The sequence below is a fragment of the Salvelinus alpinus genome, chromosome 16, assembly GCF_045679555.1.
Source record: "Salvelinus alpinus chromosome 16, SLU_Salpinus.1, whole genome shotgun sequence".
NCBI lineage: Eukaryota > Metazoa > Chordata > Actinopteri > Salmoniformes > Salmonidae > Salvelinus > Salvelinus alpinus.
The window spans coordinates 51,449,921-51,465,296 of NC_092101.1; the positions used below are offsets into that span (position 1 = coordinate 51,449,921).

A 15,376-nucleotide genomic window follows, 5' to 3' on the forward strand; every position below is an offset into this window, starting at 1 on the left:
AGTATTTTGTTGCAGCATTGTGTTGATCAGCTGTCAGACAGCTGCAGTATTTGGGGCAGCGTTGTGTTGATCAGCTGCAGCGTTGTGTTGATCAGCTGTCAGAGCTGCAGTATTTGGGTCAGCTGTCAGACAGAGCTGCAGTGTTTGGGTCAGCTGTCAGACAGAGCTGCAGTGTTTGGGTCAGCTGTCAGACAGAGCTGCAGTGTTTGGGGCAGCTGTCAGACAGAGCTGCAGTGTTTGGGGCAGCTGTCAGACAGAGCTGCAGTGTTTGGGGCAGCTGTCAGAGCTGCAGTATTTGGGTCAGCTGTCAGAGCTGCAGTATTTGGGGCAGCTGTCAGAGCTGCAGTATTTTGTGGCAGCATTGTGTTGATCAGCTGTCAGACAGAGAGCTGCAGTATTTGGGTCAGCTGTCAGAGCTGCAGTATTTGGGTCAGCTGTCAGAGCTGCAGTATTTGGGTCAGCTGTCAGAGCTGCAGTATTTGGGTCAGCTGTCAGAGCTGCAGTATTTGGGGCAGCTGTCAGAGCTGCAGTATTTGGGGCAGCTGTCAGTCAGAGCTGCAGTATTTGGGGCAGCTGTCAGTCAGAGCTGCAGTATTTGGGGCAGCTGTCAGACAGAGCTGCAGTATTTGGGGAAGCTGTCAGAGCTGCAGTATTTGGGGCAGCATTGTGTTGATCAGCTGTCAGAGCTGCAGTATTTGGGGCAGCTGTCAGACAGAGCTGCAGTGTTTGGGTTAGCTGTCAGAGCTGCAGTGTTTGGGTCAGCTGTCAGAGCTACAGTATTTTGTGGCAGCATTGTGTTGATCAGCTGTCAGTCAGAGCTGCAGTATTTGGGTCAGCTGTCAGACAGAGCTGCAGTATTTGGGTCAGCTGTCAGACAGCTGCAGTATTTGGGTCAGCTGTCAGACAGAGCTGCAGTGTTTGGGTCAGCTGTCAGACAGTGCTGCAGTGTTTGGGTCAGCTGTCAGACAGAGCTGCAGTGTTTGGGTCAGCTGTCAGACAGTGCTGCAGTGTTTGGGTCAGCTGTCAGACAGTGCTGCAGTATTTGGGTCAGCTGTCAGACAGAGCTGCAGTGTTTGGGTCAGCTGTCAGACAGTGCTGCAGTATTTGGGTCAGCTGTCAGACAGAGCTGCAGTATTTGGGTCAGCTGTCAGACAGTGCTGCAGTATTTGGGTCAGCTGTCAGAGCTGCAGTATTTGGGTCAGCTGTCAGACAGAGCTGCAGTATTTGGGTCAGCTGTCAGACAGAGCTGCAGTATTTGGGTCAGCTGTCAGAGCTGCAGTGTTTGGGTCAGCTGTCAGAGCTGCAGTATTTGGGGAAGCGTTCAGAGCTGCAGTATTTGGGGCAGCGTTCATTAGGCACACAGAGCAGTAGATACACGGCCTGTCCTCGTCTCCTCAGCCCATAGTCCTTCTCCTGCACCTCCCTGCTCCTGCACCTCCCTGCTCCGCTGTCTCTCCCACGATTCATCTTCTCTCCTCCTCTGATGATCTTTTCTGTTTTTCATTTCAGTGTTTCACTGTTTCGTCACTTCCTTGCACTGCAGTCTTGTCTTTGTGGAAAACACTCCAATCAGAAGCGTGTGTTCTTTATCTATGACAATCTTGTTCTGTCTAACTCCTCCCCTCCACAGCCCTGGCTGAAGGTCTTTCTTATCTACCGTTCTGTTTCTGTCGCTGAATGTAAACCTGCCAACTAATCCTATGTTGCTTTCCTCCTTTATCCACACCTCTTTCTTTCTCTCTGTCCTTTCCGCTTTCTGCCCCTGTCTTTCTTTCTCTCCCTCTCTCTATTTGCCCTCTTTCTCTGTCCTTTTCTCTCTGTCTCTGCACCCATCCTAGTGTTCTGTTCCCCAGCCGTGTCTCCAGAGCTCCCTCCTCGTTACCTGCTGGGTCAGGGCCAGAGACCCAACACCATCACACACGTCTGCTGGTACCGCAACCAGAACCTCTCACTCACTGATTATCTGCGCATGAACCAGGTACCACACTAGCAGAACCATGTTCCAGACTGTAGAACTAGGTACCAGACTACAACCATGGTAGAACCAGGTACCAGACTAGAACAATACTAGAACCAGGTACCAGACTAGAACCAGGTACCATGGTAGAACCAGGTAGCAGACTACAACCATGGTAGAACCAGGTAGCAGACTAAAACCAGGTACCAGACTAGAGCCATGATAGAACCGGGGACGTGACTTGAACCATTACCATACTAGAAGCAGGTACCAGACTACAACCAGGTACCAGACTACAACCAGGTACCAGACTAGAGCCATGATAGAACCGGGGACGTGACTTGAACCATTACCATACTAGAAGCAGGTACCAGACTACAACCAGGTACCAGACTACAACCAGGTACCAGACTACAACCAGGTGCCAAGCTAGAACCAGGTGCCAAGCTAGAACCAAGCTAAAACCAGGTACCAGACTAGAAACATGGTAGAAGCAGGTACCAGACTTGAAACATGGTAGAAGCAAGTACCAGACTTGAACCAAGTACCAGAATAGAACCAAGTACTAAACTAGAACCATGGTTGACCTAGGTACTAGACTAGAACCAGGTACCAGACTAGAACCATTCACCAGACTAGAACCATGGTACAATCAGGTACCAGACCTGAACCAAGTACCAGACCTGAACCATGGTAGAACCAGGTACCAGACTAGAACCAGACTAAAGCCATACACCAGACTAGAACCAGGTACCAGACTAGAACCATGGTAGAACTAGGTACCAGACTAGAATCAGACTGGAAGCAGGTACTATACTAGAACAATGGTAGAACCAGGTACCAGACTATTACCAGGTACCAGACTAGAACAATGGTAGAACCAGGTACCAGACGAGAAGCAGGTACCATGGTAGAACCAGGTACCACACTAGAACCACAGTAGAACCAGGCACCAGACTTAAACCATGGTAGAACCATGTACCGTACTAGAACCAGATACCAGACTAGAACCATGGTAGAACCATGTACCGTACTAGAACCAGATACCAGACTAGAACAAGGTACCAGACTAGAACCAGGTGCCATACTTGAAGCAGGTACCATTTTAGAACCAAGTACCAGACTAGAACAATGATAGAACCAGGTCCCAGACTACAACCATACTTGAACCAGGTACCAGACCTGAACCATACTAGAACCAGGTACCAGACTAGAGCCGTGGTAGAACCATTCACCAAACTAGAACCATACTAGAACCAGATACCTTACTAGATTCAGGTACCAGGCTAGAAACATACACCAGACTAGAACCAAGTACCCGACTAGAACCATGGTAGAACCAGGTACCAGACTAGGATCAGGTACCAGACTAGAACCAGGTACCAGACTAGAACCAGGTACCAGACTAGGACCAGGTACCAGACTAGAACCATCATAGAACCAGGTACCAGACTAGGACCAGGTACCAGACTAGAACCATGGTAGAACCACATACCAGACTAGATCCATGGTAGAACCATACCAGAACCAGGGAAGCACCAGATACCAGACTAGAACAATGGTAGAACCATGTATAAGACTAGAACCAGACTAGAACCATGGTACCAGACTAGAACCATGGTACCAGACTAGAACCATGGTACCAGACTAGAACCATGGTACCAGACTAGAACCATGGTACCAGGCTAGAACCATGGTAGAACCATGTACCGTACTAGAACCAGATACCAGACTAGAACCAGATACCAGACTAGAACAAGGTACCAGACTAGAACCAGGTGCCATACTTGAAGCAGGTACCATTTTAGAACCAAGTACCAGACTAGAACAATGATAGAACCAGGTCCCAGACTACAACCATACTTGAACCAGGTACCAGACCTGAACCATACTAGAACCAGGTACCAGACTAGAGCCGTGGTAGAACCATTCACCAAACTATAACCATAATAGAACCAGATACCTTACTAGATTCAGGTACCAGGCTAGAAACATACACCATACTAGAACCAAGTACCCGACTAGAACCATGGTAGAACCAGGTACCAGACTAGGATCAGGTACCAGACTAGAACCAGGTACCAAACTAGGACCAGGTACCAGACTAGAACCATCATAGAACCAGGTACCAGACTAGGACCAGGTACCAGACTAGAACCATGGTAGAACCACATACCAGACTAGATCCATGGTAGAACCATACCAGAACCAGGGAAGCACCAGATACCAGACTAGAACAATGGTAGAACCATGTATAAGACTAGAACCAGACTAGAACCATGGTACCAGACTAGAACCATGGTACCAGACTAGAACCATGGTAGGACCAGGTACCAGACGAGAACCATGGTACCAGACGAGAACCATGGTACCAGACGAGAACCATGGTACCAGACTAGAACCATGGTACCAGACTAGAACAATGGTACAACCGTTCTCCAAACTAGAACCATGGTACCAGACTAGAACATACACCAGGCTAGAACCAGGGTAGAACCAGGTACCAGACTAGAACCAGTGTAGAACCAGGTACCAGACTAGAACCATACCAGAACCAGGGTAGACCCAGGTACCAGACTAGAACCATACTAGAACCAGGTACCAAACTAGAGCAATGGTAGAACCAGGTACAAGACTGCAATCATACTAGAACCAGGTAACAAACTATAGCCATTCTAGAACCAGTTACCAGACTAGAACCATGGTGGAACCAGGTACCTGACTAGAACCATGGTGGAACCAGGTACCAGACTAGAACCAGGGACCAGACTAGAACCATTGTAGAATCAGGCACTATAGTAGAACCATGATATAAATATTGACCAAACTGATGATAGAACCACAGTAGAATTTCACAGGGAGATGCCAAATGATACATACAGTTTACTGATCTGCAGTGTTGGGGGAGCTACTCTGAAAATATCGTTTACCAAGCTTCAATTACTTCTCACTGGAAGAAGATCATCTACACTTAAGATACCCCTAAGAAAAATATATAGTTTACTTAACTAAAGTTACTTTGAAAAGTAGTTTACTATATCTAAACTACTTTGGTAAAAGAAAATGATATGAAAAATCTGAAATGTCAGGCTACAAATCACAAGGACAGATTCCTTTGGGGTCATATGTTAACAGAATGTGGAGTTTCGCCTATTATTATTAATTATTAAACACAAAAACTACAGCGCCTTCAGAAGGTATTCACACCCTTTGACTTTTTACACATTTTGTTGTTACAGACGGAATTTTAAAAATGTATTAAATTGAGATTTGTTTGTCATTGACCTACACACAATACCCCATAATGTCAAAGTGGAATTATGTTTTTAGTCTTTTTACAGATTCATTCAAAATGAAAAGCTCAACTGTCTTAAGTATTCAACTCCTTTGTTATGGTAAGCCTAAATAATTTAAGGAATAAATATTTGCTTAACAAGTTACCTAATAAGTTGCATAGACGCACTCTGTGTGCAATAATAGTGTTTAACATGATTTTTGAATGACTACATTATCTCTGTACCCCACACATACAATTATCTATAAGGTCTGTCTGTCGAGCTGTGAATTTCAAACACAGATTCAACCACAAAGACCAGAGAGGTTTTCCAATGCCTCGCAAAGAAGGGCACCTATTGGGAGATGGGTAAAAAAAAAAATCGGCAAATATTGAATATCCCTTTGAGCATGGTCAAGTTATTATACTTAACAAAAATATAAAACACAACATGTAAAAGTGTTGGTCCCAGGTTTCATGAGCTGAAATAAAACATCCCAGAAATGTTCCATACACAAGCTTATTTCTCTCAAATGTTGTGCACAAATTTGTTTGTATTCCTGTTAGTGAACATTACTCCTTTGCCAAGATAATCCATCCACCTGACAGGTGTGACATATCACCTGCATATCAACAGCATGATCATTACACAGGTGCCCCTTGTGCTATGGACAATAAAAGGCCACTCTAAAATGTGCAGTTGTCACCCAACACAAAGACACAGATGTCTCAAGTTTTGAGAGAGCGTGCAATTGGAATGCTGACTGCAGGAATATCCACCAGAGCTGTTGCCAGATAATGTTAATTTCTCTACCATAAGCCGCCTCAATGTCATTTTTGAGAATTTGGCAGTGAGTCCAACCGGCCTCACAACCGCAGACCACGTGTATGGCGTCGTGTGGGCGAGTGGTTTGCTAATGTCAACATTGTGTACAGAGTTGCCCCATAGTGGTCGGTGGGTTGATGGTATGGGCAGTCATAAGTTAAGGACAACGAACACAATTGCATTTTATCGATGCGAATTTTAATGCACAGAAATACTATGACGAGATCCAGAGGCCCATTGTGAGGTAACTATGACCAACAGATGCATATCTGTATTCCCAGTCATGTGAAATCCATAGCTTAATTAATTTAAATTGTTGCATGTTGGTTTATGTTCAGTATAATTACACTTTGGATGGTGTATCAATACACCCAGTCACTACAAAGATACAGGCGTCCTTCTTAACTCAGTTGCCGGAGAGGAAGGCAACCGTTTAGGGATTTCATCATGAGGTCAATGGTGACTTTAAAACCGTTAAACCTTTAAATGGCTGAGAACTGAGGATGGATCTACATTGTAGTTACTTCACAATACTAACCTAATTGACAGAGTGAAAAGAAAGAAGCCTGTACAGAGGCACTAAAGTAAAACTGCAAAAAAACTAACTTTTTGTCCTGAATACAAAGTGTTATGTCTGGGGGAAAATGTACTTTACTGAGCAGCACGCACCATATTTTTAAGCATAATGATGGCTGCATCATGTTAAGGGTATGCTTGTAATCGTTAAGGACTGGGGAGTTTTTCAGGATGAAAAAGAAACGGAATGGAGCTAAGCACAGGCAAAAATCATAGAGGAAAACCTGGTTCAGTCTGCTTTCCACCAGACACTGGGAGACAAATTCTCCTTTCAGCAGGACAATAACCTAAAACACAAGGTCAAATCTACACTGGAGTCACTTACCAAGAAGACAGTGAATGTTTCTGAGTGGCCGAGTTACAGTTTTGACTTAAAGATACTTTAAAATCTATGGCAAGACCTGAAAATGGTTGTCTAGCAATGATCAACAACCAATTTGACAGAACTTTTAAGAATTTTGAAAATAATTAATGGGATAATGTTGCGCAATCCAGGTGTGTAAATCTTTTAAGTCGAGGGGTATGAATACATTCTGTATGTTTCAACAGAATTAGGCAAGTCTGTAGTTCCAGTAGTTAGGTACACCGCTACATGGTAAAAAAAAAAAGCGTAATTGACGACTGAAAACACAATCTACATTTGAAGTAACACCAAGCTACTGCAAACTTTTTGTTAAATGACTTCACTACTCTTCAACACTGCTGACTGTCCTGTCCTTTCCGGTCCTGTCTTCAGAACCAGCTCTCAGGTTACCTCCTACGGAAATTCAAGAATAGCAATGGCTGGCAGAAGCTCTGGGTGGTCTTCACCAACTTCTGTCTGTTCTTTTACAAGACTCACCAGGTACTGGCCACACACACACCTAACCCTGAACACACGCTGAACACACACGAACCCTGAACACACACACCGAACCCTGAACACACGCTGAACACACACAAACTCTGAACACACACACACGAACCCTGAACACACACACACGAACCCTGAACACACACACTGAACCCTGAACACACGCTGAACACACACGAACCCTGAACACACGCTGAACACACATGAACCCTGAACACACACACACGAACCCTGAACACACACTGAACCCTGAACACACACACACGAACCCTGAACACACACACTGAACCCTGAACACACGCTGAACATAACACAACACGGCTGGCAGAAGTTCTGTCTGGTCTTCACCAACTTCTGTCTGTTTTACAAGACTCAGCAGGTACTGGCCTGGCGCAACACTTGGCTTTAATACTGCAGCTTGGCTTTTTACACAACAAATGTACATGTTTGTTGTACTGCAAATGCAGCCTTAGATGCTTATAAATGTCTCAATTCAGACTCCTTTGCTGAGCCCAAATGTCCTCTGTTGGTTCTATGTTGAAGTGTTGCCTGGATGTTAAGGTATCCCAGCCAACTGTCTGTTTCTGGGTACAGGATGATTTCCCGCTGGCAAGCCTCCCGTTGCTAGGATACACTGTGAGCAGCCCGGGAGAGTCAGACAGCATCCACAAAGAATACGTCTTCAAACTGCAGTTCAAGTCCCACGTCTATTTCTTCCGGGCGGAGAGCGAGTATACATTCGAGAGGTATAGTGACTGTTTCATTCATTATTTAACTGCTTCCAACAATGCGTCATTATGATTCCAGAACATTTCCGGGACACATTTTAATTGTAAAACTTGGCCGCAGTTTTTGGCTAACAGTTCAATGTTAAGGAGATGGAGTGGTGCTTTGTGTTTACACTATGCCTGTAATAACTCTGATGTCCTCTTTGTCTGTCTGTCTTTCTTTTACTCCCTCGCTCTCTCTCCCTCTTTCCACCCCCTCTCTCTCCTTCCCTCTGTTTCTCTCATTCTCACTCCCTTGCCCTCTCTCCTCTCTCTCTCCCTCGCTCTCTCTCCTCTCTCTCTCTCCCTCTTTCCACCCCCCCTCTCTCCTTCCCTCTGTCTCTCTCTCTCTCTGTTTCCCTCCCTCCTCTCTACAGATGGATGGAGGTGATTAAGAGCGCGGCTAGTGCTACTGGCAGGATGAGTCTCCTCATACCTAAAGGTCCCCTGCAGATGAATGGGAACTAACTCCGCTCCTTGATCTGATCTACTGCGGCTTAGAATCTAACCTGCGTCCCAAATGGAACCCTATTCCCTATATAGGGCACTACTTTAGACCAGAGCCCTATGGAACCCTATTCCCTATATAATGCACTACTTTTGACCAGAGCCCTCGTCCCAAATGGCACCCTAGGGTCAGTCCTAGAGAGCAAAAGGGCTGGGCCCAATAGACTCTGAGACAATACTGTATAATACCATCTCTCTCTCTGTCTGTCTGTCTGTCTGTCTGTGTCTGTCTGTCTGTCTGTCTGTCTGTCTGTCTGTCTGTCTGTCTGTCTGTCTGTCTGTCTGTCTGTCTGTCTGTCGGTCGCTCGCTCTCTTTACGGTTTTCATTGGCATCATGTTAAAGTGGCACTCATGTCTTGGATTTATTTGGCAGATTGGGCTCAGTGAGTGACTAGAAGTTATTATATATATATATTAATTCTCTCCTTCTAGAATTGTCAACCATTGTTACGTGAGAGAATCTGTTGAAACAATGTATCAGCAGGGAACAGAAACGCAATATGAATCCAGTAGTTGGATACGTGGTTCAAGAGAGAAGGATATACTAGTGCTATCACGATAAACAAGGATGCTTGAGGACATTCTGTCAAGGATGAGTGTGTACACTCAGCCAGCTGAGAAAGGGAACTAAAGCGGGACTCGTCACCTTCTCACGAGCAGCCAGTGTAAAACAACTACATCACAAAACATAAGCTTGGTTTCCCACACTAGGATTAAGTCTAGTCCTGGACACAGATTAAGTCTAGTCCTGGACACAGATTAAGTCTAGTCCTGGACACAGATTAAGTCTAGTCCTGGACACAGATTAAGTCTAGTCCTGGACACAGATTAAGTCTAGTCCTGGACACAGATTAAGTCTAGTCCTGGACACAGATTAAGTCTAGTCCTGGACACAGATTAAGTCTAGTCCTGGACACAGATTAAGTCTAGTCCTGGACACAGATTAATCAGTGTCCAGGACACAGATTAATCAGTGTCCAGGACACAGATTAATCCGTGTCCAGGACTAGACTTAATCTGTGTCTGGAAAACCGTCTTCTAGCGATTTATCTATCAGGTTATGTTCCCGAGAAGTTTACACAGCGTTAGTCTAGAGACTGTTTCCTTTTAGCCAGTGAAAGCATTCTACGGACGGTCGTTGAGTTTGTATCGTGTCTGTCTACACGAAGGTACAGGTGTAGAAATGGAACTGGTAGGTGGAGGGAGGGCAGTGATGATATTACGAAGGTGCAGAGGTTGCAGGATTGATTTGACTAGGGACTGGGAAGGGTAACTAGCTAGAGAACAACCTCAGATACTTTCTTTATACCACGTTTTAAAATAGCTGGACTTGAGGTAGCTCTGGTCCAGGGTGTTGTTTCCTCCACTAAGGAATTAGTGGATGAATTAATGCCCTGGACCAGAGCTATGGTTCAGCACGAGAGGTAGGGAGGTACCCAGTGAATGTCCTTTTCTTTTCTTTTTTTCATTGATAAAGGCAGATAGTATTGTATGTTGAAATGAGTTAGGAACACAAGCAGTCAATCTCCTTTTTTAGGATAATTTCTGTAAAAGACTTCTGTAAAAGCCAATTATTCCGTTCTTTTGAGAATTTCGTAGTTCTCATTTGTTCTGTTGTCACACTGAGGTATTAATGGCCATGGAGTTAAAATCAAAAATGGAGCAAAACGCACATTCTGTAAGGTACGTTTTCCATTGAAGTGTTTCAAGGGGTCTATATTCCTGTTTTAATAAATGTAAAAGTACTTTGTTGGCCCCAAGAGAAAAACCTTGTTAATTAAGTTTTCCTGTACTATCAATATGTAGTCCTATTTTATGTTCATACATTGACAATAGTCCAACCTAATTCTGTCTCTCATAACCTCAAATGTTGTTTAAAGTCAAACATACTTAAAGCATTTAATTGTTGTGTTATTGACTTATTATTAGTCAGTGTTGGCCAGTTCTATTGTTGTTGTTTGATTTCCTAGTTTTAAGGACAGAAGGAAGTCGAGAAGGAAGGTGCTACATTGTGTTGTTTTGGCTTGCTGGGCTTGTATAGTTACTATCATGTGTTCTGGATTATACTTAGTTTAGCGTTGTTGTTGTTCATTTAACATAGGGAATGACGATGACCTCGTAAAATAAATATGCGGTGTATATCCTAATATCTAGTCTGTTAAAGTTACAGATTCCATTCTAATACGTCGTTAAGGTTGAAGAGCTTGGATGCGTCCCCCCCCCAAATGGGATCTCATTTCCTCAAACGTAGTGCACTATAAAGGGAATAAAGGTACCATTTGGGACTCGTCCCATGTTAGAAGATGATCTGTAATGGTATAACTGTTAGGTGACGCGGTCTTGCTGTACGTAGCGGGCCGTGTGAGCATTGTGTTTTTAATAGGTGACTACAGGAGATCGGGATCTGTATATTCACCAAATGTCTCGGAGTAGAGCTGATTTAGGATGAGGTTCCCCCCCCCCCCCCCTTGTAAATCGTACGCATAAGAGGGTAGAACTTCTCCTAGGTTAGCACTCCTACTTTGAGACGCTAGATACATACGGGGTTCCCTGATCTTGGCCGTTCGTCGTCAGAAAGTCCCGCCCCCCCCCCTTCCCTTTCCCCCGTTACTGTCTACACACCGTGGTCTCGTTATATTATCTTTTCTGTCTCCGGAGTGATAGGGGCCAGTGAGGTGTAATCCTGTCATCTTCCTTTTTCCCTTGTTGGACTGGAATGAATCACAATGCTTCGAGCGCACCTATATCTCACCCCTGTGTGTGTCCCAAATGGCTCTATTCCCTATATAGTGCATGTGTCCCAAATGGCTCTATTCCCTATATAGTGCACTACTTTTGACCAGAGCGCTATGTAGGGAATAGGGAGCCATTTATAGTGCACTACTTTTGATCAGAGTGCTATGTAGGGAATAGAAAGCCATTTATAGTGCACCACTTTTGACCAGAGTGCTATGTAGGGAATAGGGAGCCATTTATAGTGCACTACTTTTGACCAGAGTGCTATGTAGGGAATAGGGAGCCATTTATAGTGCACTACTTTTGACCAGGACCCATGAGGAATAGGGTGCCATTTTGAGATGCATCTATGATTTTTAGAGGGGGGGGCACCTCACCTCTCTTAACTCCTCTCCCAGTTCATCTCTCTGTGTTCAGGTGTGCTAATCAACCAAGGCCCCACTGGCCCCCCTGCTGTTCAAGTCTCCAGTCAGATGTCCTTCCTATTTATTGTGTAGCAGCATGTCATTGGAGCCCTTCTTGTTCCTGTATGTCCTGCCTCTTTCTCAACGTTATTATTGCATTGAAAGGATAACAAATAAAGTTGAACAGATGTTAAACAACTTAGTCAGATTTTCTTTTCAAACTATTTGCCTGTGTGCTTTTAGCCTGACACCCAACGATACAATATTTGGAAGGATGGGCCCCACGAGACTAGCTTGTCATCACCTGCAAACACTAGTTTGTCATCACCTGCAAGGTTACCTGTCCCATCTGATCCTCTACCAAGGTTACCTGTCCCATCTGACGCTCTACCAAGGTTACCTGTCCCATCTGACGCTCTACCAGAAGGTGGCAGTGATGGGCTGTTGACCTAATGCTCATCTCGCCATGACTACTGCAGGTCGTTCTGTTCCCACTAGATGGCCAAGTTGCAAAGTTAATTTAAGGTTGTGGGTAAGGCATAAGGTTAGCAGTGTGGTTAAGATTCAGGTTAGGTTAAAAAAAATCTATTTTAACATGAGAAATTGTAGAAGGCTTGTTCAGATAGTGACGGCCGTGGTGTTCCCATTGAGTGAAAACCTGGAAGAACTGGAGGAGCAGAGAGAATGGAGAACTCTGACACCCAAAGCAGCTTACCCTGGGAAACGACTCAAACAGGTGGGGGAGTCCTATGAGAAGGTATTCTCTGGGCATGCCTAAACAAAACTCCTTGTTCCACAGTAATAGCTGTATGTGAGGGTGTGGTGAAAACCAAACGTGTACAATGTCTTGTTGAAGTACGAGTAGTAACAAACAACATTAGCTCCATGTGGAGACAGACTGCGTCTTCAACAATACATTCTTTAGAACCAAGTGTTCTCAGAATGTGACATGGGTTTGAACCTCTGGTCTGCCGTAGCAGGGAAGGACCATTTTATAAGTAGGTTATAATAATTCTAAAAAAAAATGTAACCTTTATTTAACTAGGCAAGTCAGTTTAAGAACAAATTCTGATTTTCAATGACGGCCTAGGAACAGTGGGTTAACTGCCTTGTTCAGGGGCAGAACGACAGATGTTTACCTTGTCAGCTCGGGGATTTGATCTAGCAACCTTCCAGTTACTAGTCCAATGCTCTAACCACTAGGCTACCTGCCTCTAACCACTAGGCTACCTGTCTCTAACCACTAGGCTATCTGCCTCTAACCACTAGGCTACCTGCCTCTAACCACTAGGCTACCTGCCTCTAACCGCTAGGCTCCCTGCCTCTAACCACTAGGCTACCTGCCTCTAACCGCTAGGCTACCTGCCTCTAACCGCTAGGCTCCCTGCCTCTAACCGCTAGGCTCCCTGCCTCTAACCGCTAGGCTCCCTGCCTCTAACCGCTAGGCTCCCTGCCTCTAACCGCTAGGCTCCCTGCCTCTAACCGCTAGGCTCCCTGCCTCTAACCGCTAGGCTCCCTGCCTCTAACCGCTAGGCTCCCTGCCTCTAACCGCTAGGCTCCCTGCCTCTAACCACTAGGCTCCCTGCCTCTAACCGCTAGGCTCCCTGCCTCTAACCGCTAGGCTCCCTGCCTCTAACCGCTAGGCTACCTGCCTCTAACCACTAGGCTACCTGCCTCTAACCACTAGGCTACCTGCCTCTAACCGCTAGGCTACCTGCCTCTAACCGCTAGGCTCCCTGCCTCTAACCGCTAGGCTCCCTGCCTCTAACCGCTAGGCTCCCTGCCTCTAACCGCTAGGCTCCCTGCCTCTAACCGCTAGGCTCCCTGCCTCTAACCGCTAGGCTCCCTGCCTCTAACCGCTAGGCTACCTGCCTCTAACCGCTAGGCTCCCTGCCTCTAACCACTAGGCTCCCTGCCTCTAACCGCTAGGCTCCCTGCCTCTAACCGCTAGGCTCCCTGCCTCTAACCGCTAGGCTACCTGCCTCTAACCACTAGGCTACCTGCCTCTAACCACTAGGCTACCTGCCTCTATCCACTAGGCTACCTGCCTCTAACCACTAGGCTACCTGCCTCTAACCACTAGGCTACCTGCCTCTATCCACTAGGCTACCTGCCTCTAACCACCTGCCGCCTCTACATGATGCATGGTCTTGATAACCTCGTTCTATTTTTTGCCCAGGTTTTTATTGAGTGAACCAAACTCATGAACTGATAACAGAAAGAGAATACAGCATTTTTAAATCCTGTTTGGACCATTGTGTGTGTGTGTGTGTGTGTGTGTTTAACTATTCTTGTGGGGACCAGAAGTCCCTACAAGAATAGTAAACAAAGTAAAAATTGACCAACTGGGGACATTTTGTTAGTCCCCACAAGGTCAAATGCTATTTCTAGGGGGTTTAGGGTTAAGGTTAGAATTAGTGTTAGGGTTAGAATTAAGGTTAGGAGCTAGGGTTAGTTTTAGGGTTAGGAGCTAGGGTTAGGTTTAGGTTTAGGTTTTTGGGTTAGGGTAAGAGTACGGGTTAGGATTAGGGTTAGGGTTAGGGGTTAGGGAAAATAGGATTTTGAATGGGACTGAATTGTATGTCCCCACAAGGTTAGCTGTACAAGACTGTGTGTGTGTTTGATCAATTCCAGGGCCATCTGTAATCTTCATATGGAAGCTCCAGAGAGCTACTTTTTTACTTTCCTAAGACAACAATCAGTTTTATCCAGGTAGGGAAGGAGAAGGGAGCGACTGAAGTGGCATTTGTGGTTTGAGCCAGGGGGAAACAGTGCCCAAGCTCTCTGCCTGTTAATAACATGTTATATCTACAGTACAACAGAATGTTAAGGGGCTAGCAGCTGGTCAAACCCCTGTTGTATTTGTTGGCGTCCATTACTGCTACTGTTATTTTTCACTTATTTTTTTACTGTTTTTATTTCTTTACTTATCTACTGTTCACCTAATACCTTTTAAAAAATTTTTTTTTTACTTAATTGCACTGTTGGTTAGAGCCTGTAACTAAGCATTTCACTGAATTGTATTAGGCGCAGGTGACAAAAACTTTGATTTATTATTATTCTGTAAGGTAATATTAAAATGCAAATTCCAGAGAGTAGGTAATGCCTAAGGTGCAACTTGTCATGATGGTAAAAAAAAAAAAAACTTGGGCCAACACCCTCTTATGGTGGTGCTATTAACAAGCAATTGAAAATGCAATCTTTGAAAGATCACACCCCTCACCCTGTTTGATCTAGAGTCATGACATTCAGTACGTAGGTCACTTCTCCTCACAAGGAACACATTTACCTCAAGGACCCATAAGGTCTGCCATGATGGATCTTTCACAATTTTTTTAGTTTTGGGGAAAAACACTTCAAACGCTATTCCTCTGGCACCGAATGACCGATCTGCACCAAACTTGATATGTGGCATCTATGGACAAAATTCTCCCAAAGCAACATTTTCCAGACTAGTATCTAAAACAACATGGACG

The 15,376-nt window shown here is 45.0% G+C and overlaps 1 protein-coding gene across 8 annotated transcripts in view; it reads left to right on the forward strand.

Moving 5' to 3' along the window:
• Nucleotides 1–12,095, forward strand: part of farp2 (FERM, RhoGEF and pleckstrin domain protein 2) — a 97,408-nt gene extending 85,313 nt beyond the window's left edge. For 4 of the 8 annotated variants that reach the window (XM_071346531.1, XM_071346533.1, XM_071346535.1 and 1 more), the window contains 3 exons: nucleotides 7,370–7,477; nucleotides 8,081–8,232; nucleotides 8,631–12,095. In XM_071346531.1, coding sequence (XP_071202632.1) covers nucleotides 7,370–7,477; nucleotides 8,081–8,232; nucleotides 8,631–8,721 — 351 coding nt within the window. In that variant the 3' untranslated portion in view covers nucleotides 8,722–12,095. Of the gene's footprint in view, nucleotides 1–1,838; nucleotides 1,979–7,369; nucleotides 7,478–8,080; nucleotides 8,233–8,630 lie in introns of those variants that run through there. The other 4 variants (XR_011668380.1, XM_071346532.1, XR_011668381.1 and 1 more) reach the window with 4 other exon arrangements.
• Nucleotides 12,096–15,376: the final 3,281 nt, after the last annotated feature.